This window comes from Porites lutea, chromosome 14, assembly GCF_958299795.1.
Source record: "Porites lutea chromosome 14, jaPorLute2.1, whole genome shotgun sequence".
NCBI lineage: Eukaryota > Metazoa > Cnidaria > Anthozoa > Scleractinia > Poritidae > Porites > Porites lutea.
Genome location: NC_133214.1, coordinates 22,445,364 through 22,471,493, shown reverse-complemented (window position 1 = coordinate 22,471,493; position 26,130 = coordinate 22,445,364). Strand labels below are relative to the sequence as shown.

General features: G+C 36.6%; 1 protein-coding gene across 2 annotated transcripts in view; it reads right to left on the bottom strand.

Annotated features, from left to right (window-relative positions):
* LOC140925191 (1-phosphatidylinositol 4,5-bisphosphate phosphodiesterase beta-4-like) overlaps positions 1–25,913 on the bottom strand; it is a 27,266-nt gene extending 1,353 nt beyond the window's left edge. The window contains exons 1-38 of one of the 2 annotated variants that reach the window (XM_073375161.1): positions 25,613–25,913; positions 25,371–25,448; positions 25,119–25,181; positions 22,336–22,473; positions 21,357–21,436; positions 20,395–20,448; positions 19,208–19,289; positions 18,786–18,886; positions 17,866–18,032; positions 16,903–17,049; positions 16,274–16,337; positions 15,950–16,037; positions 15,733–15,812; positions 14,040–14,124; positions 13,845–13,938; positions 13,588–13,623; positions 11,298–12,385; positions 10,419–10,569; positions 9,588–9,672; positions 8,882–8,954; positions 8,419–8,470; positions 8,226–8,277; positions 7,961–8,063; positions 6,993–7,157; positions 6,747–6,846; positions 6,430–6,534; positions 5,970–6,064; positions 4,924–5,134; positions 4,599–4,648; positions 4,128–4,193; positions 3,818–3,933; positions 3,298–3,373; positions 2,848–2,946; positions 2,341–2,417; positions 1,626–1,727; positions 987–1,044; positions 736–822; positions 1–189 (exon numbers count right to left, since the gene is read on the bottom strand). The exon at positions 1–189 is cut by the window's left edge and continues 1,353 nt beyond it. In XM_073375161.1, coding sequence (XP_073231262.1) covers positions 94–189; positions 736–822; positions 987–1,044; positions 1,626–1,727; positions 2,341–2,417; positions 2,848–2,946; positions 3,298–3,373; positions 3,818–3,933; positions 4,128–4,193; positions 4,599–4,648; positions 4,924–5,134; positions 5,970–6,064; positions 6,430–6,534; positions 6,747–6,846; positions 6,993–7,157; positions 7,961–8,063; positions 8,226–8,277; positions 8,419–8,470; positions 8,882–8,954; positions 9,588–9,672; positions 10,419–10,569; positions 11,298–12,385; positions 13,588–13,623; positions 13,845–13,938; positions 14,040–14,124; positions 15,733–15,812; positions 15,950–16,037; positions 16,274–16,337; positions 16,903–17,049; positions 17,866–18,032; positions 18,786–18,886; positions 19,208–19,289; positions 20,395–20,448; positions 21,357–21,436; positions 22,336–22,473; positions 25,119–25,181; positions 25,371–25,448; positions 25,613–25,693 — 4,545 coding nt within the window. In that variant the 5' untranslated portion in view covers positions 25,694–25,913 and the 3' untranslated portion in view covers positions 1–93. Of the gene's footprint in view, positions 190–735; positions 823–986; positions 1,045–1,625; positions 1,728–2,340; positions 2,418–2,847; positions 2,947–3,297; positions 3,374–3,817; positions 3,934–4,127; positions 4,194–4,598; positions 4,649–4,923; positions 5,135–5,969; positions 6,065–6,429; positions 6,535–6,746; positions 6,847–6,992; positions 7,158–7,960; positions 8,064–8,225; positions 8,278–8,418; positions 8,471–8,881; positions 8,955–9,587; positions 9,673–10,418; positions 10,570–11,297; positions 12,386–13,587; positions 13,624–13,844; positions 13,939–14,039; positions 14,125–15,732; positions 15,813–15,949; positions 16,038–16,273; positions 16,338–16,902; positions 17,050–17,865; positions 18,033–18,785; positions 18,887–19,207; positions 19,290–20,394; positions 20,449–21,356; positions 21,437–22,335; positions 22,474–25,118; positions 25,182–25,370; positions 25,449–25,612 lie in introns of those variants that run through there. The other variant, XM_073375163.1, reaches the window with a different exon arrangement.
* Between the last annotated feature and the right edge of the window lie 217 nt (positions 25,914–26,130).

Below are 26,130 nucleotides of genomic sequence, written 5' to 3'. Positions count from 1 at the left end.
CAGTCAGACACTTGGTTTTCTATAATATTATGAATATCTTACATAATATTTAACATGTAAAAACTTTTTATGACCCAGATGAATGAGTGTCTGTTAGTGGGTTGGAAGCACAGTCTGAAATGCAGTGTGAATAGCTTTTCGACACTTTTCACCATCAGTCTTGATTTTATCCAGATTTTCTGTTACGAGCTTAAAACAACAAAAGAAAAGAAACTTTAAAATGTGTAGGTAGTAAAGTACATTGATCTACTTCAGAATGGTTTTATCAATATTAAGGTCAACATTAAACTGGGTTGTTTAATCAGTCAAATTACCACCAACTATGACAGACTTAAACAGGTTAACAAGGCTAATTCTGCCCATTGCTATGAGCACAGTACAGATATTCCTCTCCAATTTTAAAAATGAGGGGAAGGGTTAATAAAGACCTAATCCAAATTATGGCCATTTAGATCATGACTACACTAGAGATTCTGTAAGAACTAAAAAAATTTTAACTGCGATGGTGCAGAGGGAATAGGCTTTAGAACGAGACGGTGTCTGGAATGAAAGAAAACACTTCTGCAACCACTGAATCTTTAAAGAAAACTTATGTGGAAGGGCATCTCATTGAGATCACAGGCAACAGCTGCCCATAAGTGTAAGAGGGGTTTCACACAGTTGGAAGCACATCAGATGAAATCCTTGCAAAAAAATACAGCCAAGTAAAAGAAATACTGATAATTAGCTTGGCACCTTTTGGAATTCCACTTCCAAATTTTTCTGTTCCTCCTTATGTTGATTCTTAAGTTCTTCAATTTCTCTCTCCTGCCTATGACTCAACTAAACACAAAAAGACATAACTGTGAGCTCTATTAAAATCAAATTAGCACGACAGTGTACTTAGAAACTTATAAGAATATGCGATTATATAAGCTGACTATTGACTCAAAAATTCAATGGAAAACCTTATAGATTTTTAAAACCTTTTTAAAAGACAATCTCACCTTCTGCCTCTCGTCAACAAATTGTTTCATATTCTGGCTATCAAGTTCTCTGTGCCTTCTGCAAATACAAAATTTGAAAAAAGTGTCAAGAGATAAATGGCCACTTAAAACTGTGCCCTTCACCATCCTACATGCTCTTCTCTGCTTTATATAACCTAATAGCAGCATGTTGAGATTAGAAGAACTGTGTCTCACAGTAATTTAGCCTAATCCTGTGCTACATTTAGCAAATAGCCACCACTAAATTGAGTGACTCAGTTTGGTGGTGGCTATATGCTAATTGTGGGACAGTGAAATCGAAAATATAATCTGTTAAAATAGTGAAGCAATAGGGTTCAAAAGTGTGACATCATAAAAAAATAAATTTGTGAAATTATAGGATTTGTCAGGATATTCTGGAAGAACAACATTCAAGAGGCCTACTTGCCAAAAACTAGCATTTCGGGGCAAATTGTCTCTGAGATATTAGCCCAGTTATGCTCCGATGACTCCATACAAATCCCTCTAAATTTGACTCGGTTAGTTATTACTTAAAAAGTAATAATCAACAAGAAGTTTCACTCCTAACAAGAAGGCCTGAACTGCCATGACACAATCCCTTGAAAGAAGAAAAGATCCCTTGTGGCCATGCAGTTATACCTGTCTCGTTCCTCTTTGCACTCTATTGTTTTATCAAGAAATAATGCTTTAACTGTCTCCATGGACTGTCTTGTCTGTTTTCTTGTCATCTCACTGCTTTCCCTTTCAAAAAAAAAAAGCAAGAAAAATGGATCAGCCTAAGACTTGTTAAGGAACATGACATGCCATTTCTATGGCACCTGTATCGCAACTAACAAAGTTTCCCCAGTCAGGTTCTCAACTATTTGTTGAATTCAGAGATTTTATTTGACACAGAGTTGCAATCTTAATCTAAATTGTATGAATAATGTTGGATTCATTTTACAGACTAAGATGCAGACTCAACACTTTGCTAAATTTGCTGCAGATGGAGCAAATTCTTGACTAGAATAACCTATTTATTTAATGCGACAATAAGGTCACCATGATACAGATAAATGAATGGCATTAAAAGTGTCTCTTAGCCCTAATCTCTTAACAGAATGCTGCATTAGATTGAGGGGGATCTGTGTGGTTTGGTAATTTATCGAAGGAACAGTGACCTGTACTTTTGACCTGTGGAATGTGCCCTGTACTTTAGACCCGGCATAACTGTTCTGGACTAAAGTGACAGCTGATGTCACCCGCCCTGCCAGCAGAGCCATTCTTTCAAGGAGGCTCTCATCTCTCACAGGGTGAACTGTTACCAGCTTGAGAAAAATGTGCAAGATAGGACATTCTCCTCCAGAATTCTTACTTTTCGTGCCTTGATGTAACTTCTTTGTGCTGGCTTTCATGAGCACTGTCCATCACTTTCTTCAGTGTATCCAGTTGCTATTAAGTGCAAGAGAACAAAATTTGACATGTTAACATGTCAGCAGCAAGGATGACACACTCCTTTAGTTACTAAAAGATTCCACTGTCAGTGTCAGCAGAGAAATATTCCACTTTCTGGTTAGTTCTTGATAATGGAGTCTGCTGCATAAACTTTACAATTCAATTTTAATACCTAAGTTGGGCAGTGCAACTACCTTTATTCCTGACATTAAAACACCCCTTTAGTACTGTTACCGCTCTGAACTACTCTGTTCGTCCATTTTATTGCGACTCCCTCATAATAATTGATTTGATATATACAAAGAGGGTAAATTATTCCTTTCAAAGTGTTTGAAAGGATCAGTTAAATTCTAAGAGTAACCATATGTGCTCTGAAATAGGCAAACAAATGTCCCAAGATAAAAAGGTCTTCTGATCAGCTACTCACTTGCACAGCATGTTCTTCAAACATACGAATTTCTTCTTCTACTTGTCTGTTTATCATGTTTGTCCATTCTTCAGTTTGGGATGACAGTCTTTCCTTGGCCTGTATATCACAAAAATAATTACACACATAACAAACTTTAAGCATTTGTATAGCTGAAAACACAGTTACATTTTAGGTCTCAAATAATGTAAGGAAGGACAAATTTTAAGTGAAATACTTTTACTGTTGGACGACTTTAGAATTTTTTCAACTTGTCAAAATTCAGTCACAAATAAAAACTCAAACAATTTTTTTGCCTTTTGAACGCACTAAAACTAGGATGATTTGTGCCACAGACCCCTGGAAGGTCCATTCAAGGAGTTGTGTTAACATGCAGTACATTTATGTAATCAAAAAGCTAGGTAGCTTACAATAAAAATAATAACTATTTAAGTATCCTGAAATACTTACCTTGTCAGTTTGTGTTTTGTTAAGAAACAACATCTTGCTTTCATGGACTTTTCGCAATTCTTCTGATTTCTCCTCCCTGCAATACAAGTGCAACACACGAAGTTGTTCAGCTGTTCTACAATTCCATGGATGGCTCACCAATAGATTTACTGCTTAACTCTAGTAACCTGCATTTATGCTTATTATTATGAGAGAAAAAATACTTTCAGGGTTTGATAAAAAAGCTTGTATTCAAGCTTGTCCTCAAGACAAATAGCTATCACATTTTGCATGCCAAGGGCCACTAAGTTAGGAGATGACTTCCCTGCAGTGCAGGCCCTTGACCATTGGTCAAGTGACAGTGAGCATGAAAAGTTACCTGCCCGGCAGAAAAAATCTACCCATTACCAAACTTCACAAAATACACTAAAAAATGCAATTGAAGTTGGCAAAAACACAAGGTAAACATAATAATTTTATTGATTATATACTTTTCTACAGAGTAAGTACTGAGAACATACAGTGTTTTAGTGCCACTTACCCACATCTCTTCACTGCCCTCTCAAATGTCCGTATAGCATTGATTTTAATCTTCTCATAGTCTGTAACAACCTTTTCTAACTCTCCAGTGTGATCCCTCTGCATGGCAGATCGTTCCTGAATAGGAATGCAAACAAGAACAATGGAAATGCTAAAAAAATGCAAGGAAAAGCCAACACAAAGAGAATAAAGATCAAAGATGAAAATGTTGCCACGCAAGTAAGGCCAAGAAAAAGTGCAACTAAAGATCATAAAAAAAGGTTATCTAATCAGTATTCGATATTTGTGTCATGGCCTTGATCATCCCTTACCTTTGCATATCTTTTGAGTAGAGCTTCATTCTCTTTCTGGTGCCTCTTAAATACCTTTACAAAGTTCTGAAATCCAACGAAAAATAATAATTATTTCCATTAGTGACTGCGCCTTATGCAAAATAAAATCTCTGACATCAGGCCCTGAAGATTCCCTATAAAGCCACATCACAATTACTGCACCAATTAAAGCAAAGCAATACCCTTGGGCAAACTGTTATCAACTACACTATTCACCATGAAGCTAGGTGAGGTAGAGAAGCTTAACATATGTTATAATGAGGTTTTTGAGCATAGTACAAAGATAAATGGATCAGATTTAAACCTTAAACCCTCCCCTTGAATGCAACAATTTGCCTATTAGTGAGAAGTTAGTGTTAATGTCGGGTTAAGAGAGCGGTATAAAGTAGTACACAGTTTCATAGAATCCTATTTACTGCCCTCAACTATAAGGTCACATTCAATAATTACCTTATCTTTTTTCAGTTCAACCACAATAATTGGTGAAAACTTGAAGTCATCTGGATAAAAAGATGGAAAGAAATACAAATGTAACAAAATTCTGTCTAAACAAAGATACTTGCTCGGTTAAGAGTGTCAGTTGTGACAATCTTGTTGTCTTGTTTCAGTTACAAGTATGTGTTACTTAGATATAGCTTAAGGAAGTATTATAAATGAATTGAAGCGATACAGTACAACTGATAAGCATATATAAATAAAGTTTGGATATGCTAATATCTTTATTGTTCCAACACATTTATTTCAGTAACACCCAAGAAGAACTTTAGCAACTTACGTTTCTTGGGCACATTGCTTTCAATAAGGGTTAGTTCAGAAGAGGATCGTGCTCCAGAGTAGCTTAATGTCACAACTGAGTCCCTTGCTCGTTGTGCACATGTACCAATACCAATGTTATTAATAGAGTTTAAGGATGGTGCCTTCATTTTAGAGATTGCAGGGGCAGATGATGACTTCTTTATGAATGATGGCAAACTGCTTTCTTCCTCCTAGGTACAGAAAAGATAATAAACTCAGCTGATATACCACCTACATTCAATTTCATCTGAAGTGGGGGTGGTGGTGGCAGGAGTACTATCATACAGGCATATGGACATAGGTTATGCATAGGTAAGCGCAACTAGGTAGCACAAGGTTTTCAAGTAATCTAGTCTGGGTTGGATAGAACTTTCTTCGCATAAAAAAATATATATAGTAAAAAGAGGGATGGGTGCAAAGAGGGTGTCAACAGAGAAGAACAGAATCCCGATCATACATGTACAAGACTTACAGATATCAGAGGGCTTTAGTTTAGACATTAGAGTACCATTAATTTTATTGTAAATTGATCTGTGGTATGAAGAAGAAGAGTTTTCTGGTAAATAGTTAGTCTGGAACAGAGTAGAAATTTTGGTTGCCTGGCCTAGAATAGGGTACAACATGCACCTGAAATTGGGTTAGAATAGGCTTAAGGTGAAAGGGTCCCAATAGAACACCCAATCACAAATTCCTATTGTGACCCCTTTCCTACCCTCACAGATCTCATATGGACACCTACCCTGACCAGGGTAAAAAGAAATTATTGTTAGTGTAAAATCAGCCGTAATGGATATAATATGGAAAGTATTAAGCTGAGAAAGTAATGTCTCCCCTCTCCCAACTTCTACCATAAAGAGATGGATCTATTTTTATTATATTCCACTAAATTTGCCGGTTTTTGGCAGGGGACACTGAGGGAAAGTTTGGGTGGGGGTGTGCCACCAAGGACTTTGCGTAACAGGTCAGTGGATCTGTTTACACCGAAGTTTGCCCAATAATATACATCTTAAGTGGTAGAAAACTTACTGTTTCTTCAATTCCAAAAACACTGGCCATTTGTTTAGCTCGTCTGTCCGCTTCAGAAATGTACTTCATTGGTTCTGAGAGCTCATTAACAATAGCTGCAAATCAAAATTAGTATTAAATTTATTATTAAACATTGTTTGTATTGATAATACTATCAACTGCTAAGAGTTTATAGCTAGGTGTCAGCTCAAAATAATGTAAACATACATTTGTCTTATAATCAGTGCCACAGGAAATAAACAAAGAACAGCCAATAAAATCACAGGTTAACCAGTGGCAATGCTAATAAATAGACCAATCATTAATAATCAGAGTTTGATACAACCAAGTGACAACTTATTTTGACTCTGAGGATAACTACCGCAAAGGTTGTCAACACATTAGTCAGTATGAAAAACAGAACTATTCAGGACTTACTACACCCCAACAATCCTATCAGTATAAACTACAAGCTACTTACCAGTATATCTTTCTGGAACATATGTCTTGAGTGAAATTTGACAAAAAAGTGTTGCCAGCGGAAGTGGCATGTTGTTTTCCGTTCTGAGAGAAATGTGTCGGAAACCTATGTAACAGAAACAAATTTCTTATTACTGACTAGTGTCCTGTGCAATAACATTGCAGACATTCCTATCACAGTCCTTTTTAACGTTGTTTGTGCCTACACTTGTACTTTAGGTTTTAAAAATCAGGTGAAATATTTTAATAAAGCATTCACATTTCTACAATACCAGTTGCCAATACCACGTTCATTAGAATAAAGAAGCTGACACTTACCAGACTGTAGACCATCCAGAGGAACAACTCGCTGGGCAATCAGTTTATCATTGTCATCTATCACACCAAATCTCAAGAGAACAAGTTCTGGAAGAACAATCTGATAATAGTACAAAAAAAGAATGAATTTTGTAAACATCACTGGTGACTTGATGTATCAAACCTAAGCCAGCTTCTGTGGCATCAGGACATTCCAATACATGAGACATGTACAAAATGTACTACAGATTATAAAAGTTCACACACCCGTCTAAATACAAACTCATCCTCATCATAGACAGGATCCATCCCATTGTTTTGAATGTACTTGGTCCTGTACTTTTTGCGCAAGGTGTCCGTTGGAAGCCCATACATGTCCACTTCCACGCAAGTTGTTATCTTCTTATCAGACAGGAACTGTCCTGAAATCACCTAGTAATCAGAGTAAGGTCAACACATTCATGTTAATCAGTTATCCTCAAGTTCATACCTGATAGTTGGGAGTTTTGAGGTTCAAGAAATATCATGACTTTATAGGCACCACTAAATGAAATTAGTCATGATAGTTATGAGGAGTCAGCCTGGCTGAGCAGTTAAAACGCAGGGCTCGGAGGCCCCAAGTTCAAGTCCCACCCTGACTGCTTGCTAGATTTGTTTATGGTAGACCTGAGTTCAAATCCTAGACTATGCTGAAAAATAGCCAACTGGTTTGCCTCTGGCCACTTGGGATTCTTAACCTGTTATGCTTGATTTAAGTTTGTTTCAGGCATTTAATTTTCCCAGCACCACAAATACAGCCAAGGGTAAAAATAATAACATTATAATAATTATTATTATCATTATTATTATTAATACCTGACTGAGAGATTTGTGGAAAGTTTGTGTATTTCTCTGCCAAGTACAAACATTATATATTGCTCTTTTACAACATTTCAAAGCCATTTTTTGGTCTTTGCCTATGGTGAATTCTTTCACTCCCATATCATTAATGTTTTTCATAGATTGAGGCTGGGACCATAAGACACTTTGAATAACTCACAACTTCTAAATGAGAGCTATTGGTGCTATTAAAGTAGGGGCATCATCCCTTGCTACAATCGCCATGGTTAACTCTCCATTTAGATACTCTATTTTAGAAATAAAAAGTTCACAAAAAACACTTAGCAACTACAGCAAAGTTTTATCATCAAGTAGGCAAGTACAACATGTTGTAAAGAAAAAAAAGCATCGCATACTTTAACTGTGACTGAAGCTGCAACCATTCCGTCAATGACTGACTCAGTAAAGGGATCAAACTGCCGGTCAGATCGACACATTATTTCTGGCTTAAGAAGGTATCTAAAATACAACACATCAAGAAAACATCAAGAGCTCCTGATTCTTCTACATAAATCTTTGTTAGGAAAAATTGAGATCATGGAGCTTAGCTTGGAAAATTTTAGTGATAAGATTATATGTGGAGTGAATTTTAACTGATAACAAAAGTTACTCACAACATACCCACATCTTCCATTGTATTCAAATTTTCCATCATTCAACTGAAATGCTAAATCTGCAAAATGCATCAAAAAGCTCATTAATATATAATACATTTATATTGCGTGTTATCCTATTTTTATTAACTTAGGCAGACTTAAACTGTTTGACTGACAACTGCCACAAAAAGAGACAGCAATAATAATTGTCTTATTACCTGATGTCTGAAAGTTGAGGGAAACCATCTGACAGCCAACATTCCAGAAAACCTACGGACAGAATTTAAATGTTAGGACAAAAACAAAATCATCTTTAAAAAGAGCAAATTGGAAAAACATTTCCAATGTTATGTGATAATGAAAGATCCCAGATTCCAATATACCACCATTTACAGTTGCACATAAATGTTCATAACTTTCTTCTCTAAGTTATTGTAATTCCTCTCACCAGTTTTGTTGAATGAGGTGATTGAGTATGTTTCTCTTTTGTATGGGTAAATCCAAGAGAGGGCAACGGAGCAAATCCTGTGTCCTGATTGGCTACACCAGAGAGTAAGATGACCCATCTTGCCCATGGTCCAATAAAAGCCAATATCCAACCATCTTGACCTCACACTTGGTCAGTAACCGATATGTATAACTACAAAAGCCCGTACGTTACTTATGATTGCAGCAAATTACCTGTGGCATGTAATTGCTTGAATCAACTCTACTTCCTTTTGGATAAATCCTGGACTGCTGGCGTTTGTTATATCTTAGTACTTGGTTAATGATTTTAAACAGAGCCTTGAGTAACTCCTTTTAGTACACTAGTCTCCTCATTACCAACATCTTACTTGTTAAAAGCTACAATGTTAACACAGCCTCGCAGAAGGTTAAATCCACCCTATAAGTGACAGGGAATAGAGACGTGTCTTTCTGTCTAAGTTTACTTATTAGAAATGTTTATTAACTTCATCATAGGGATTCTGGCTGGAATCTCACAGCAGTACCCTCACAAAACTTGGTTAAAAGATATCTTTTCGATTGGCCACTTCAGATCCACAGTAAACCTCAAAGGAAGAGGGCATCCAGAGGAAAGCCAGTTAGGCTGAGGTGTTTCATGATCTTACAGCATGACCTTATTATCACTCTCTAACTTGTGCTACTTATAGGGACCCCTGCAAATGTAGAAATAAAAAAGACCAAACTAAAAGCAGTCCCAGTCAGTCCTTGAAAGTTGTGGTGGTAACTTAAGACTTTGCTACTAGTTGGTGCAGGCACAGGAGTCATTTCTGTGGGACTGTGGTACCATGAGAAAGAAATAAGCACGATCTGTTTACTGTATTGCCTAATCCACAATACTTTACTGAATAAAATTTTATTTTGTAAACCAGAAAAAAGATACTTGACAAATTCCAAAGGACTTGCTTTAAGTAAACCAAAGCCTGTTGACTCATTGAATGATGATATATGGTATGACAAGTTCTTCTCTGCAAAAATAAAAAAAATCAAAAACAAGACATCTTTACCTGTAGCACTATACACAGCAAGATATTTAAAGTTTTTCTTGTAGTTTTTATTGTGCAAAAAGATCAATGTAACTGATAAAATATACTGCCAAATAGATAACCCAGAGTTTAAATTAATACCAACAAAATGTTGCAACACTTCTGAGATTTCTGCACTCTGATCAATCAATTAATCAATCACCAGTCTTCCTCTTCCTCATCCTCTTACTTAAAGGAGTTAACAACTAAGAGCGCCTTAAGTGCCCGAGGTCAGCAGTCTTTTGGCATGAGCATGCCTAGTAGCTAGCTACATCCAGCAAGTGATTCATTGGTGAGTTCAGTTTTCCTTCGTGCCGGGTTTTTTCAGCCCATGAGGTTCTTTTATCCATTTTCGTCCCCTCCTTCTCTCCTTTGGCTTTGTTGATGTTGTTGTTGCCCTTTTTTTATTCTCCACTGATGTGTTCCAGTGTGATGGGTGCCTTTTGTGTCGGGGCTCATGGCAGGGTTGCGCTGTTGTGCCAGTCTTGGGGGCATTATTTCAATCTAGGGGCTGGCGGCCAAAAGTGGGTTCCCCTGGATACTCAAGGCACCCGACCTCCATTTTAGCAGTGTAGTTGTTAATGCACTGAAAACTGTGTACAAGTTTGGACCTCAACTTTCCTTGTATTTTATGTTTGACTTGTCATAAGTGTGCAAACAATAGCTTAAAAAAATTGCATATAACTTACTCTCTGCTTCATCAAATCCGCTGAAGGGGACTGGGTGGATGTAATTCACTAGCACTGAGAGATATGGATGGATGCTCCCTGTGGTTAGTGTTGACCTAAACTGGCTTAGCTGTTCCAAGTCGTCTGGGGTGAGGCTTGCTGCCCTTGAAGTCTACAAAATAAATTATTGTGTTTCTTTCAACTCCCAAGATCTGACTAATTTCTACTTTCTGGTTGCTATACATTTCCTTGTATATTAAGGGAGTTATATATCAGGATAACATCCTCTAGCTGATACATTTGCATATCCTCATTATAACCTGTCCATTGATATTACAAGGAGAAGTTAAATGCAGATCACCTCTGGGAGTTACAAGGTATTACAAGTGAATAGGCAATTTACAAGGGAAAAAACGCACTTTCAAAACGAGGCTGGCGCAAAATGTTTCTTGTGATAATGAGTTTCATTTGAATGACAATAAAAATAAATTTCATATCAATGGCTTTGCACTAAGCCTCGCTTTGAAACAGAAGCTTATGGCAAATTGGAAATGGCCTACTCCTCAACTCATAGGCAAAAGAATTTCAATTTACACTTTTAGGGAAGTGGGACAAATTTTTTGGTAACTATGATAAAAAAAGAAACTAAGTTTTCTCAAGAAGGCACTAAAAGGGACAGAGAACATAATAATTTAAAGCAAGAATGGCTTTATAAAGGGAGAAGGGAGTGTACTGGCTTATCAAGTTCCTCCTTGGCTAAAACCCTGACATGGAAATTTATTTCAATGTTATTTGCATGACCATATGACAGCAAGCATTGCATTCATAAAGCTCAGTGGAAAACTTTCACTGAGATGCAACACAATCATCCCTGCTACAAGATGCTTTAACTTTCCATACCTTTTTTCCTCCCATGTTTAGCCGCAATGAACTTCCATATGCCGTCAGCTTTTCCTCTCTTTTTTTAAACTCACTGAGCACATCCCTTTCCTCATCATCATCTGGGTTGGACTCACTACTTTGAACACTCACATTACTCTCTTTTCTGTCCACAACAAATCTTTGTTCATATGAAAAGTCATTGCTGCTTCTAGTAGACGAACTTGAAAAGGTTCCATGAACAGAAGTATGTGTCATTTTATTGTCTACTTTTCCATTATATTCAACAGCAGATGATGTAATTTTACCGTTATTTGAATCAATGTCTTCTTGTTCTGGGGCAACATAAAACTTGGACCTCTTTTCAAATTTCTGTGAACTATCATCAGAATCATCTGCATATCTTGAATCACTATTTTCAGTTGCATCAGATACTTCCTGGATGGACTCAAGGCCACCATTACGTCTGTTAGGTTTTATAACAACACTTGCATCTGGGTTGCTATTTTCGTCTTTAGCTGGGGGAAACTCGTAGTGAGATTCTCCACTTTTTGTCACAGTTACGGTAGGGGTTACTGAAAGATCACTGTCATTCGAACTGTCAGAAACAGCACTGAGAGTTGAACCAAAAGAAAGTCCAGAAATACGATTTCCACTTATGTCTTCACTAGTTCTCAATGATCCTGTTGAACAAGAATCTGAACTTGACTTGTCATTAAGATTCTCAATGCCTTGCATTTCAAAAAAGTTTCTACTGTTTTGGGACATAACAAAAGCATTCTCTGGGTCCTTAAACCCATTTAAGCCTACATCATTAAACACTTTAGATAGAAGCAAACTTGAATATGCAGAAAAAGAGCTGTACTGAGCTATGTCATCAAGAGTGACTGCCTTGTCCTCATCAGATGGTAATTCTTCAATTGCAGTAGTTGTTGATTCACGTAAAAGATCGTTGCACATTTTATCACTATATTCCATGAGCCTGTTAAATTCCTCACAGCTTGTGGATCGATCACAAGAATCATCAATGTCACTTTCAAGCACTTCTTCTTCCTCTTCAATTTCATCATCAATAATTGCTGTCTCCTTAATGCTTCCAGTACGAAATCCTACCATACAATACACGGGTAAGTGAATAACTTATGTAAAGATTCACTGTGCAAAGAATTTCTAAATATCATTTAACACAATGGACCATTTTACAGTTGTGGGCTTAGTACCCTATCATTATTATCAATACACAAGGCCAAATTTTACAAATTTATTTCCTAAGGAAAGATTGTTTAACCTGAAATCATGTTGCCAGCTGCAAATTCCATTTACAGCCCACACTTTGCCATTTGGCTCGTAAAAAGGAGCGTTTTAGAAAAGGCAGTCTGTCTTTTTGCCGTGTGTGGTGATAATAATTACTGTTCATTTTTGTCTAAAACAAATCTACAAGCAGTTTAGCAAGTAGGTTAAAATGTTTCCAGTTAGTGAATTTCAAATTTATATACACAGGCCCATGTGCATGTTTACGTGAATTTGAAATTCTCAAAGCTAACCACCTCATAGGTCATGACATCATACATAAATTAACTGGTCAGTGTAAAAGGTACCCTGCAAGCAGAGGCTTCATTTTCGTGGTGTGAGCTGTTGCGTGAAAAGTAGCCTCTGCTGACAACTATTCAAATCCGTCCAGAAATGTGGACGAATAAATTTTAAAAAACGGTTTTTTCCTGTTCTTGCCGGTTTAGAGCATTGCGTGAGTCTTACATGAGTCTTGTGTAGCAGATCAGAGTTGTCACAATTTTTTTTATTCCCGCGAAACTCGCACTATTTGACAACAGACCTGACGATTAATTTTGCTTGTAAATCACGTGACAAATTTCGCACATGTACAATAGAAAATAGAACAGTTGTAGGCAGAGGTTAATTTTCGCATGACACCTCACACAGCGAAAATGTAGCCTCTGCTCGCAGGGTATGTAAAAAGGAGACTGTGGACTATAATGCTTTCACCATGCAAATAAGAAGATGACAACAAAAGTCCCTTTGTTCTCTGACACTGAAAACAATATTCCGCAGTCTACATTTTACACTGCCCCATTAATTAAAGGTGTCTACACTGGTGTTATTATTACTTCATTACACAAACGTTTTTACAATTTTATCAAGCATTTGAGCTGCTCATCTACAGGTCCAGTAATAACAAAAAATTCACTACTGCTGCAGTTGGATGTCAAGTAGACAGCTTATTTCATGCAATGAAAAGTATTTTTTAAAATGTTAAAAAATGTACACACAGAAAAAAGCTCATATTTATAAATACCTGATATGTCTGAGGGTTCATAATCGCTCCATAAGTCTAAGGTAAATAATTAAAACAAGTTATTCAATCAGGGCTGCCATACCAAACTGCTTTAATTTATGGCTAGAAAATTTACTACATTTAACTAAATCTCACCTACATGGCCAATAACCATTTTTTTAAATTATAGAAAGTCACAAATTGAGGCTCAAAGTGTGTAAAAAGGGTGTGGTTTTATACATGTGCTTTTATTATTTTAACTAGGGTACCATACTCACCTTCAGATTCCTGTTCTGGTTTTAGCTTCTTGTTCTTTATGATAATTTTTCTCTTCAAATGGCTAGGTGAAGGTAGAGGTACACCTTCTTCAAGCTTTGGGAGACAGGAGACAAAAAAAATTACCAAATAACATGAGCTCTGTTTGTCAAAAAAGACATGTACTGCCAAAAAACAAAAGGACCAAAAACACTTACAGGATGACTATCTAAAGGCAGTTTCAGAAGCATGTCTCCAAAGGTATCTGAGCAAATGCAAGCCATCCTGTACTGCTGGTTCTTGCTGTTAAAAGCAATAATAATAAGGAGAAAAAAAACATCAACTGGTGGTGAAGAGCATGTTTTCCTTTTTCTTTTTTTTTTACTTAAGCTAGCTACGCTTGCATGACGTCAAGTTGTGGCAAGTCTAGGTGTGAATAAGCGCAACAACTCATGCAAGCAAAACAAAGTAGGGGAAAGGAATGCTAAATGACCCCTTACTGAGACTTGTCTCCATCAAAAACTATTAACCCTTGGATGTACATGCAAACTCATACCCTCACTGTGGTACAAAGGGGGATGGTTATACCCTCCGAGCATTTTCGCACAATTGCAAGATTTCCCTTTAATATATATGCCTGTTATGTTGTCTACAAGATGTTGTTAGTATTATGGTGTTATGGCCGCATTCATCACCAAATATGTTCATCCCACTAGTTCTTTGTTTAAATAGTTTAGCACACTCCTTTCACATTCTTTTCAATTATCGCAATTTATATTGTTAGCTTTCTTGCATAATTTTCTTTGTTTCTAGATCATTTTGTAAGTTTCACTCTTTATTTAGGATTAGCTTTAGAGTTCACAGAGGCATTATCTCAGTTTTTGTTCAGTTATCAGCTACGCTACCTTTTTTCTGTCTAACTTTGTTCAAGTCACACAACGTTTGTATCTTAAATTAGTGTGTTTCCTTCCCTGTATTTATTTCATTGTTTCATAGCTGTCATTTGTATTCCATACTAACTTGTAATTTTGTTTTTATTGTGGCAACCACAATAATTGTTATCAATGTAACAAAAATAAAAGGCTCATTAGTACTGGGAGACTATTTGCTATAATATAAGGGATACACACGCACATTGTGCTCCTGGGCGCCAGTGGAGTCATTTAACATAGCAAACAATAATTTTTAGATTTTCCACTATTTCGAGCAAATTTTTTGTTTTTTGTCACAAATTTAAAGCTTTATCAGAAAAATACACTTTGCGACACTTTTTTTCAACATAACACTTCAATACATTTAGAATTTCACACCACACCTCACTTGACATTTGATATCTCCTATATCTACGAGAAAATCCTCTTGAAAAAATTTTTTTAAAAAACAAGAGTTCCCCCCCCACTCCGCCCTTTACTCCTTAAAGTTAAGTCATCTTTGTCATAACATGCTCTGTAGATAGACCTCAACCCAAGTTCACACAGCCCTAATTTAACCTACAGAGGCTGAGGATTAAGTGCATAACAGGATAGTGAAATGTGAGGTGCACTGTCTGTTTTAGCCTGAGATTAAACAAGTAACATTTGGCGACACTACCACTGGTTTCCCCCCCAAATGACGTCTGAAAAACGAGTGCAGGAATTCCATACTGATGACCCGTCACTACTCAGATCTGATTGGTCGGCTGCATGGAAAATTTGATTCAACCAGATCTGGGTAGTGATGCGTCATCAGTATGGAATTTCTGTGCTCGTTTCTCAGACGTCATTTGGTGGGGAAACCAGTGGTAGCGTCGCCAAATAGTGTCTGTCTTCTCAGGCTACATCCATTTATAAATAAGCAGACAAGTGAAATAATAAGCTGAATATGGTTGCATTTACGGTATGCAAAACTCTCTGTCATAATTAAATAAAATACCTGCAGTGATTTTCAAACGAAAGTATTACTGGATACTCTGAGGTCACAAATGCTGAGTCACGTATAGCTTCAATAACATCCTAAAATTTTAAATTACACAGAAAAAAACTGTCAACATCTTGCTTCAAATTATTATTTTTTTAATCAAACAGTCAGAATGATTCTTGATGATGACAAGATAGTTTCTCAGCTTACAACAGCCGCTATCACTACCCACCTTGAACCAAATGTTAGTGCACATGGCTTTGCCGTGGGTTATTATTGGTTCATCACCAGGCCCATCCCAGCAGTCCAGTTCGATGCATCTTGTAATATCAAAGAAAGAGTGAGTGAATTGTTAAATCTGACAGTGCTCACAGTTCTTCTGTCAAGTTCTCCCAAGTAAGACATGTTTACTGTTTGGGCTTAAGGATGCTTGTTATTAACTTTTAGTGAGGAGAAAGTTGAGAGCAGTAGGGTGCTGCTCAAGATTTAAACTTCTTACTTGTGAAAAAGTCTTATTACAGATGAAGAGTTCCTACTTCAACCTCTACAAACATACCGACAGCCTGCCAGCAGGCACTGCCTATACATCTCCACGGATGATTTTCCACCAAACTGACGTCCTGCAGGGGAAAGCAAAATTCATTTTTATTTTTGGGTTTCTACAGGGCTTCTGATATTTTGCGCTGTGGCGGAGCCGCAAAATTCAAGTAAATCTGCGAAATCCCGCGAAATGCACAAAACACGAAAAATACCACGAAATTCAGTAGAAATCTTAACAAATACATGTCTGTACAACATATTTGAAACTTACTTCAGCTATAGGGGCTATGTACTTGCCGTAAACTTGCAAATTTATCTTCCCGAAACTATCAGGTGTAGATTATGTTGCAAAAAACTGGGCACTAGCCATAATGTTAAAGGCTTTGCCATTGGTTCATTTCTGGAGCATATTGTTGTTGAAAGAGCAAATGATGACCTCTGTTAGAAAAACTCCTGCGAAACTCCCACGAAATAGGCCGATTTTTCCGCAAATTTGTCCCTAAAAATCCCACAAAATTTGATTTTTTCTTCCGCGACCTATCAGAAGCCCTGTTTCTACACTACACATTGGTGGTTATTTTGAGATAACATAATGGCCTGCTATTTAAAGAACATTGTAGGAGTTGTTATAATATTATGACTCACCCACAAGATACGTGTTGTGTGATGAGTTAATAAAGTAGTGTGACAGTGGCTGTGTCATATCTTGATAGATTTCCACTCTGTTTGGCATCATAAGAAGATTATCGTCACTCAGCAGGTATCTTGTCAGTCCATTTACAGTAATTCGATCTGAAAAATAATCAAAGGTACAATAGATATTATTAAATCTATGATCAGTCAAGAAATCAAAACATGTTCATACCAACAAAATTAATGACTTACTGGTTTCACTGCAAAATAATGAATCTATGAACATCATTATTTAAAATTGGTTTCACAGCACGTAGCAGTATATTTTTGAATCTCATATATCATTTCAAGTTCATGATCTCACAAAGAGTGTAAAGGAAGATTCAGGTGTAATCTGTGTTGAGATTTCATCAAATTTGACTACACAGCTATTGTAAGTCATATTCTGGGCTTGACTGAAAGTTCTTTTTTCAAATCCTGTTTCGTGACACCTCTCAACTGTAGCAACTTAAGGCAGGTCCTCATTGCCCAAGGGGGCATAATTTTCAACGATAACAATAATATTAGCACTTGAGTGCTACACTGTAAATTCAAGGGTAAATAAAGTTTATTGATTGATTGATTGATTGAATGGGGTTGCTTGCTGGAAAATTTTCCAAACTTCCCAAAGAGGTAAAAGAATCTTGTTCTGTGGGCATCGCTCAAGTTTATTTTAACTCCTACAAGGTAACAAAAATCAGTTCAAATGAATAATGAACAGTCCTATTCACTTTTGGCTCAATACCCCAAAAGACCCTAAACGTTCCCATTACAGCTCTAACAGTCATCATTGTACATGTAAGCACCCTTAGTGGTATAATTCCACAATTTTTACCCCTAAAAGGTATGTAAAGCACTCCCATGATTCTTGTATGGGTGCATTCCCCCCCCCCCCCCCCACCCCTGGGGCCTAAACAGACTAACTAAGTTGTGTACCTCTTGCAAGATTGTCCTTGGATTTCTCATATTTTCGGATCAATGACAGTGCCTTGTCCTTGTTGTAATAGGGGTAAAGTATTTCATTCAGACGTGGATCTCTTTGCTCCTGGTTTAGAAACTTGACCAACTGATATACATTAAGGTAAGGTGCTTTTCCTCCTCCCCTGTGTAAAAACAGACAAATGATTGATAGTCAAATGAAATGAATATATTTATCCTTTTACCCACCAGTGGTGGAACACTCTTCAACAAAACAGTTCATTATTTAATGGAAATGTCCAGCATAATTTTCGCCTACTAGTCGTTCATTGTTGTGACCTCATAGCTTCTCATTGCCCCTTACTACCACATGTTTACATTCAAACTGCCTCAACTTCAGGTAGCTTCTGCTATTTGTGGGCGGAGACTATAATTCAATTTAATGATGGAATAGTGTCTAAATAAAGTAAATATATACAGATCACTGGCAGGGTTTTAACTTAGAGAGAAATACTTTTCAAAGTGAAGAGCTGTTTCACATTTCAGCAATATAGGGTATCATATTCTCTTCACCTACCGGTAACCCCCAATATTAGAATGCTCAGACTGGGCTGGCTATTTGGCCTGGTTACCATTAGAGACTGCCATTTTGTTGTGAATCAGAATGTAAAGAGGATGAAGCTGTATCATTAAATAATAATTAACTTTGGGTCTACTGACCACCAGATTAGTTTAGAGGATGCCATCACTCCATAAGTCCTTTGGTAAAATTTCATTCCCCATAGTATCTCCTGGCAATTACCAAGATTGACAGAAGGAAAATTGTCTTGTAAGTTCAAAATTGCTTGCCCACGAAAATGATTTGCAGTTAGATTGTTTCAATAATGCCAAAGATACAAGGCAAAAGGGGTCTATAAGAGCTAAAAATAAAACCTCACCACTTAATACAAAGCTGTTCCATTTCTAGCCTTCCACAAACTCTCAAGTAAAGTTGGTAAAACTGCTCAAAGCAGAATGAAGCATAGTCAAATTCATCATTCTGGAAGACAAGAGAAAAAAATGCATTTTATATTAATCTTAAAGCCTGCAGGATCCAATGCTATAGCACTCTTTAGTAAAAACAAACCTTTGTGACAGGAAAACGGCAAGCTGCAAACAGAATATGCAATATATTATGTACTATATACAAAAATTGAAAGTCAAGGGTTTCTATAGCAGCTTCAAAACCAATAAAATGTAACTTCATCAATGGTGCACATCATTCTTCCATGGCTACCTAACCTCTGCATATGTACATCCCAGGTTCATATTTACACTACATAACCTCACTCAATTTTTCTACTTGTTGAAACCAACATACCTTGCCACAAGGAAGTTTCATGGCTTCTAGGCCCTCAAAGACTCTCTGCTCATATTTTCCAACATTGAGACACTTACATATACTAGAGTAAATTGAAGTGAGGATAGAATGTCAATTAAAATTAATTCAAGGTCAGTGTTGCTAAACCCCAAGCTACAAACTAACAACAGGATATAGAGGCTACAATAAATTTGTACAAACACCAACTTTATTCGTTATGTCAATCAGGGCTCGAAATTAAAAAAATCCTCAAGTTGCCTTTTGGCGACCAACTGGAGAAATATAGTTGACAGATACAAATTTTTAGTCACCAGTTTGTATAATGTAAATGACACAGCTCATAGTATCAAGAACGAACAATGTACCAGAACTACCAGGTGTAAAATTATGTTGCAAAAAACTGGACACTTCAGGATGTTAAAATCTTTGCTATTAGCTCATTTCTCGAGCGCTTTGTTGTTAAAATAGCAAATGATTATCTCTGTTAGAAAACATTAAACATGCTCGTCAAATCAGTGTAAAATCAATCAATTTCTACCAAGGTTTGCCTAGAAAATTCCAACAAAATTGGCCATTTTTTACCAATTGTTTTTTGGCAAAGTTAGCCCTGAAAATTTCCACCAATTGATCTCTGAAAATCCCTCAAAATTTGACTTTTTTTTGGTGACCTATCAGAAGACTGTTTGAAATATCGCGGACAGAAGTTGGTATAAATGTGGAGGTAAACTGGCTTTGTTTATGCACCTTGGCACATTTTCTATGACGAAAGCAAAGCAAGATAAGATGAAATAATTGTTTTAACTTTACTCTTTTAATTTACATCTAAATCACAGAGAAATCTGGTTGCCATCTGATTGCCAAAGTGGCGACTAAACCAGAATTTTTATTCGACAAGGAGAAAATGTTAGTTGCATTGGCAACCATATCAGTCGCAATTTTGAGCCCTGTTAATAAATATATGACAGTACAGATTTACTGAACCACAAATTGATACAGCTAGTCGAGGCAGGTAGGTAGAACCACATGTATATATACTGTGCTACATAGAGGAAACCACTAGAAAAGTTGCTACAAGGGATATTACAACAAGTTGCTTTTAATTATTATTTAATCATATGAGTAATAAATATTGAAGATGATGGAAGGTATGAGTTTTAAGTTTTTAGAATGGAAGCAGAACAGTTTACCTTTTAACTGAAATCTTGTTGGAAGGACCAGCAAGATGACCAAGCTTAACATAGCTGAAGAAAAAAGGCAATAAATACTCACTGTTTTGCTGGTAGCTGAAATATACAGATCATTAGCCTGCAAACGGCAGACGTTTCTCCTCGCTTATTGCCTCTAAGAGAGGATTCTCGAGGACGAACGTCTGCGACTTAGCGAGAGAAATTCCATGCTGATGACGCAAAATCTGTCCGGAATCTGGACAGAAGCGCTAATTGGTCGACGGAGCATTTTCATTGTTTGAGCTATTGTTTACGAATGACAGACAAAAGACAAAAGGCGGCAAAGGTCAAATGTAAATGCGATGAATCTCTAACAAAACAGTCAATATTTTTGGAATACAGTCTTCTCTAGAAGAAGCATTTGAGTTTTGCTGGAGATCATTCACAGATGAACACAACACCTTTCCAAAATTGACTAGGAAAAACGTAAACTCGAACCAATTTACATTCGGAACCCCATGACTACCGGATTTATTCTGTAAACATCGATTTACATCATCAGTATGGAATTTCTGTCGCTGAGTCGCAGACGTTCCTCCTCGCGAAACGTCCTTTAGCAGCGATGAGCAAGGAAAAACGTCTGCCGTTCACAGGCCGGCAAATCTTTTTCTTTGCTTGAATTGCATTTTCCTAGAAATTTTACCCAGTGTTTCAGGAGTGGCTAAATTACATTAACATTTTAGTTCTTAGGTAACAAAGCACAAAGTACAATCAAGTTACAAATACCCCAACATTGCTGTGTGACCTACATCGGCTGACGTGAACGAGTCATTTCAGTAAGATACTTGCTAATTTGAGTTAGATAGGCAATGAAAGAGGACAAAATTAATTTAATCGACAAGTATGTTTATTACACCATGACCAATACATTATTGTAAGTGCATCTGTTTCTACAGTTTTAAAAGCTTGACATGATTACTTACAGTTTTAATAACTGTGTTAAGATGCTGGCATTGTAAAGCTTGAGGTTGTGTAGCAGCGGAATAAGCCCTTTAACCCACTCCTGTACATATGAAATTAAAGAAAAAAGACAACTGCACCATTTACCTCAGGTTTGAGAGTCAGATGATGACTATTTTGAGCTACCAATGTAAAATACAATTAATGTTAGGACTCTTAATTTTACCCCTTTTGTCAAAGCACTTAAATCATGACATGAAATTTGATACCTAGAACGAAGATGGTGTGAACTGTGGAAATACAAATTTAAATGAAGATATGAGAGTCGCAGGGGTAGTTGCAACACTGTGACGATCATATCTTCATTTAAATTTGTATTTTCACAATTCACATCATCTTCATTCTATGTTTCATTCCTTTCATGGGTTAAGATAAACTCAACCAATTTGCCTGCTCCCAATGTATGGGTCTTCATAACTCAGTTGGTAGAGCACTGCAGCGCTAATGCAGAGGCCAGGGGTTTGAATCCCGTTGAAGTCCCAAATTTTTTTTTTTTTTTTGGGGGGGGGGGGGGTGGTGGGGTTAATTTACAATTGCTAAAATTGCAACTACCACTGTGGCAACCATATCTTCATTTAAATATGACACTGATCACTATCTGGGGGAAGGACTACCTGTTATTCAAGATACTCAAGCCTTTACCAGCTTCGTAAAAAACAAATTTATAAGTGGGGCTTGGGACGCAGGAGATAACGTTTGGTGAAGCTATGAGTCATAGATACCCAGTAGTTCTAGGGGCATCATCCTCTTATAGTAAAAGGTGCAAGGGAATCCCCACCCACACTGTACCCCAATGGCCACACTTTAGGTACTAAAGAGGTTAGATTGTTATTCCATAGCTTACTAATGAAATTTTGTCCACCCATGGCCATAAATGCCACTTTTGTTACACTAACCAAGTGTAAATTACTCTTGAAGTAAATGTGACTGCAAAGACCATACCTCAGCAATTTTGCTAGATTCTGCACAAAAATGCATGTAGGAAACCTCCACAAGATTTTGTCCACAGACCAGTGTGAATGACCTGTCTTCAAGGGAACCCTCCCCGTCACTCTGCAGGAAATCTCGCAACTTGACATCCTGTGTAACACCAAACAAACACAAAAAAAAATCAATAACTGATGACCAGCAGCAATTTACTGAAACAAAACAAGTAGAAATAAGTGTAAGAAGTCAGTGGCTTGACGACACTGTAATGCCACTCTCAAGAACAAAAGTAACAAATTATGCAGTCATTTATATTTGCAACACCACATTTGACTATTTCATTTTTAAGTTTAAACCATCCCTGAACAAGGAAACTGACACTGTCCATGCTCAAGTGTTTTTCATAGTGCCATTGTTAGCATGCTAATTTAATTAAAGACACTTGAAACAAGTAAAATGACTTTGTATAATTTTGCATAACAATTATTGTTACTTGTAGCTTTTAGATGATACCGAAAAGTAAACTTCTTACACTTTTATTTTTACTTAATAGAAACAACATTTTCCTCTGTTTTGTTTTTTCACGTTGCTTCTTTAATTAGAGAAAATTAACATAATATTATTCAACATTTGGATGTATCCAACATCATTATCAATGAAAAAACTATGTTGGATACGTCGCAGTTAATATTTTATATCATTTAATTTTTGTTTTTCCTTTCTTTGAAATTCGTTAGCATACATTACCATACCCAAACACAATGGAAAAATAAAAATTAACTGAGATAAAAAACTTAACTACAACAGATGCATCAAAACATCAAATAATGTCACCTTTAATTTTTCTTGTTAAATTACCAAAACATATTATTATATATTATATTACATGATTTTACCAAAATATTGTCATTAATATTTAACAATATTTTTTGTATCTCTTGAAGGAATAAATTCTACAGATCTATACATTACTTGGTACTTAAGTCACTGCAGCAAAATGTTAAATATTTATCATAATGGCAAGTTAGAAAATTGACATGTCCATTTTGCCTTTGTAAACATGACAAATAGAGACTACTTTCCTTTATCCTTGGAAAAATATAATTTTATCTTGTTTTTAAATCCCTTGCACAAAGACGGGTTTGAACTAATTCAGCAACAAGCAAAACTCATCCAAAAAGCCAAGCAGAAAAATAATGTTTCAAACAACAGAAAATCTGATCTCCAGCCAGCACAACAAAATAATTACAATAAACTCTTACTATGATGTAACTCTTCCTAAATTTTAAATCGGCAGACAGAAATGTCAATAACATCATTCCAAGATGGCTGTCAGGTGTCACGAATATTTGCAATTTTCTCATCATATTTCCCTATGTCAACGTGAGATTACATCCACCATGACTGATTACAAACGAGAAACCTATGATAGTGTCCTTTAAAAATTAAACTGTAAAAAGCTGTGATTGATTTCTTAACAAAAAGAACTCTTTGAAAATCAATTACCCGTAGAGAATCTGTGAATGACGCTTTCATTCACGCATAAACATAAATGCCAAATTTTGTTCACTTCACACATCTAACACCTGAGCCCACATTAAAATTTACTTTCTTCGTACTTTAAAGCCCTCGAAAAAGAACTTAGCCAAAATTATTTAATTCTGACAAGAAATCACACATGGAATGACACCTATCCACGGCAAGGTTTTGAAACCTTGATATTTTAATGTCAATGTTGCGACCAGACGCAAATGTAATTGTATTTTTTATACCGAAGAACAGATGGTTGTTTCAAGAAACCTTCGAACAATTTTGGAAGGTTTCACCACGTTTTCAGAACTACACAATCTACATTATTTATTTGTGGTTGAAATAAATTCATGAACTAACGACGTGGGTGATCGATCCTTACTTCATGATCGTGTCTAAAAACTATCAACCTGCATCAACTTAACTTTAGAACGTTGGTTTATATTTACGTTTATGAATGTAGATGAAATTACAATATCGCACGCGACGAAACAATCAAATCTTGCGTTGCTCACGCATAAGAGATGTTTTATAAATAAAAAGGCACCATTTTCCCGGCTGTGTTTGCAAAAAGTACACAGACTAAAACGTAGAAAACAGCCAGTACATGCCATACGAAGACAGGTTATTATATTCTAGGGCTTCCGAATGTCGAAATGTAAACAAAGGTGTCACAAGCTCTGCACTTAAACTATTGAATTCCTTTGATACCAAAAAGGAAAAACTACTGAAAAAGACAATATCCCCATTACATACAACTCAAAATAATATGAGAGACTTCTCTTGTACAGCACGTAAAAATCTCTGAACGGAATAAATAGATACGTGAACAAAATGGTTCATCTGAGAAGTTTCGAACTGCTTCTTAGCTACGACATTATGCTTGATGATCAATCTCGATGAGAGAACCCTTATTCGGGACAGGTTAAATATTCTTAGAACGACTTGTCAGTTTGATATTAAAAAGAGCATCAACCACAAACTGCAGCTAATTTCCAAATGATACAAACAAACCTGAATTTACAAGTAAGATAAATAAATGCCACGGAACACAGTCGCAACAGATTGGAAAAATGCCCATCGAATAAATGCACAAAAGTCGAATTTTATCTCTTATTTTATTTTTCCGAAGAATATTTTCAAAATAATATTTAATCTTATGAAAATAGTCCACAGGTTACTATAAAGAAGCAGCCTATTTTAATTTTCAGAGTGATAGGATAATCTATTGCCTCTTGAGCATTGACTTTCTGCTATATTGTACCAACCTTTGGAACACCACCAGGCCTTACTTCACTGACGTGACATAAATCCAGAACGATTCCCTCTTCCTTATACCAGCGGAGACGAAACAAAACGTTAACCACATTATATTTAAAAGAATTTTAAAAATTTCATTGACGAAAGGAAAACACTGTGTCTGAGAGCAATGTTGAAACCGAACAAGTGCAAGAACTTAACCGGGTTCTAGGAATCTTTCGTAACCGACAAGTTGAGTCAGTAAAATCAATAAGATATACCTTATCCTCTTCCTTCCAGGCCAGAAAGAAACCATATCTGTCGACACAGAAAGACAGCCCTTGACTTAAATTGGACTCCTACAAAATAATTGAGAGAAATAAACATCTGATGCTAAGCAAACGCTCAACAAATCTCGTAAGGAACAAAGTAAGTCAGTACATGTGGTTCACCACAAAGTTATCTAATTTCTTGACTTTTCCGTGGTGAAAATATAAGTTCTACATGTGCTGCAAGTAGTTACCTCGTCCCATCTCGTTAGCCGAGTGCCATTTTGTAGCAAATCAGGAACGTAAACGTCCCAAGAGATTCGAGGAGCCGCCATTCCACTTCAGGAGCAAGGTCCAAATAGAGAGAAATGAGAGACCACATAACACATGGCCGAACTCAAATATACTTCAGGGTGGTACAGTCCTTCGTAATATCATAACCTCCACGAGTTTTTCCTACTGACCTTGATGAAACCGTTTCATTAATCCGTCATGTCAGGTCATAGTAATCGGACTGAAGCCCGACGGACGACGAGCAATCCGTTCGTGTTTGGCTTGCGTTACTAATTCAAGAGAGCTTCCGCAGCGATAGCCAATCACAATGCAGTATTCAATATAAAGCATGGCCCGCCAATCACGAAATTATAGAGTTCGAAAAAACAGCTGCTTTTTTGAACGTGGGTGAAAATAAGTTGCACTGTTTAACTTTTACGGCTCTCTTTTTACTTACTGTAAGTTGTATGTAGATCTATGTCATCTATTTTTAGAGACT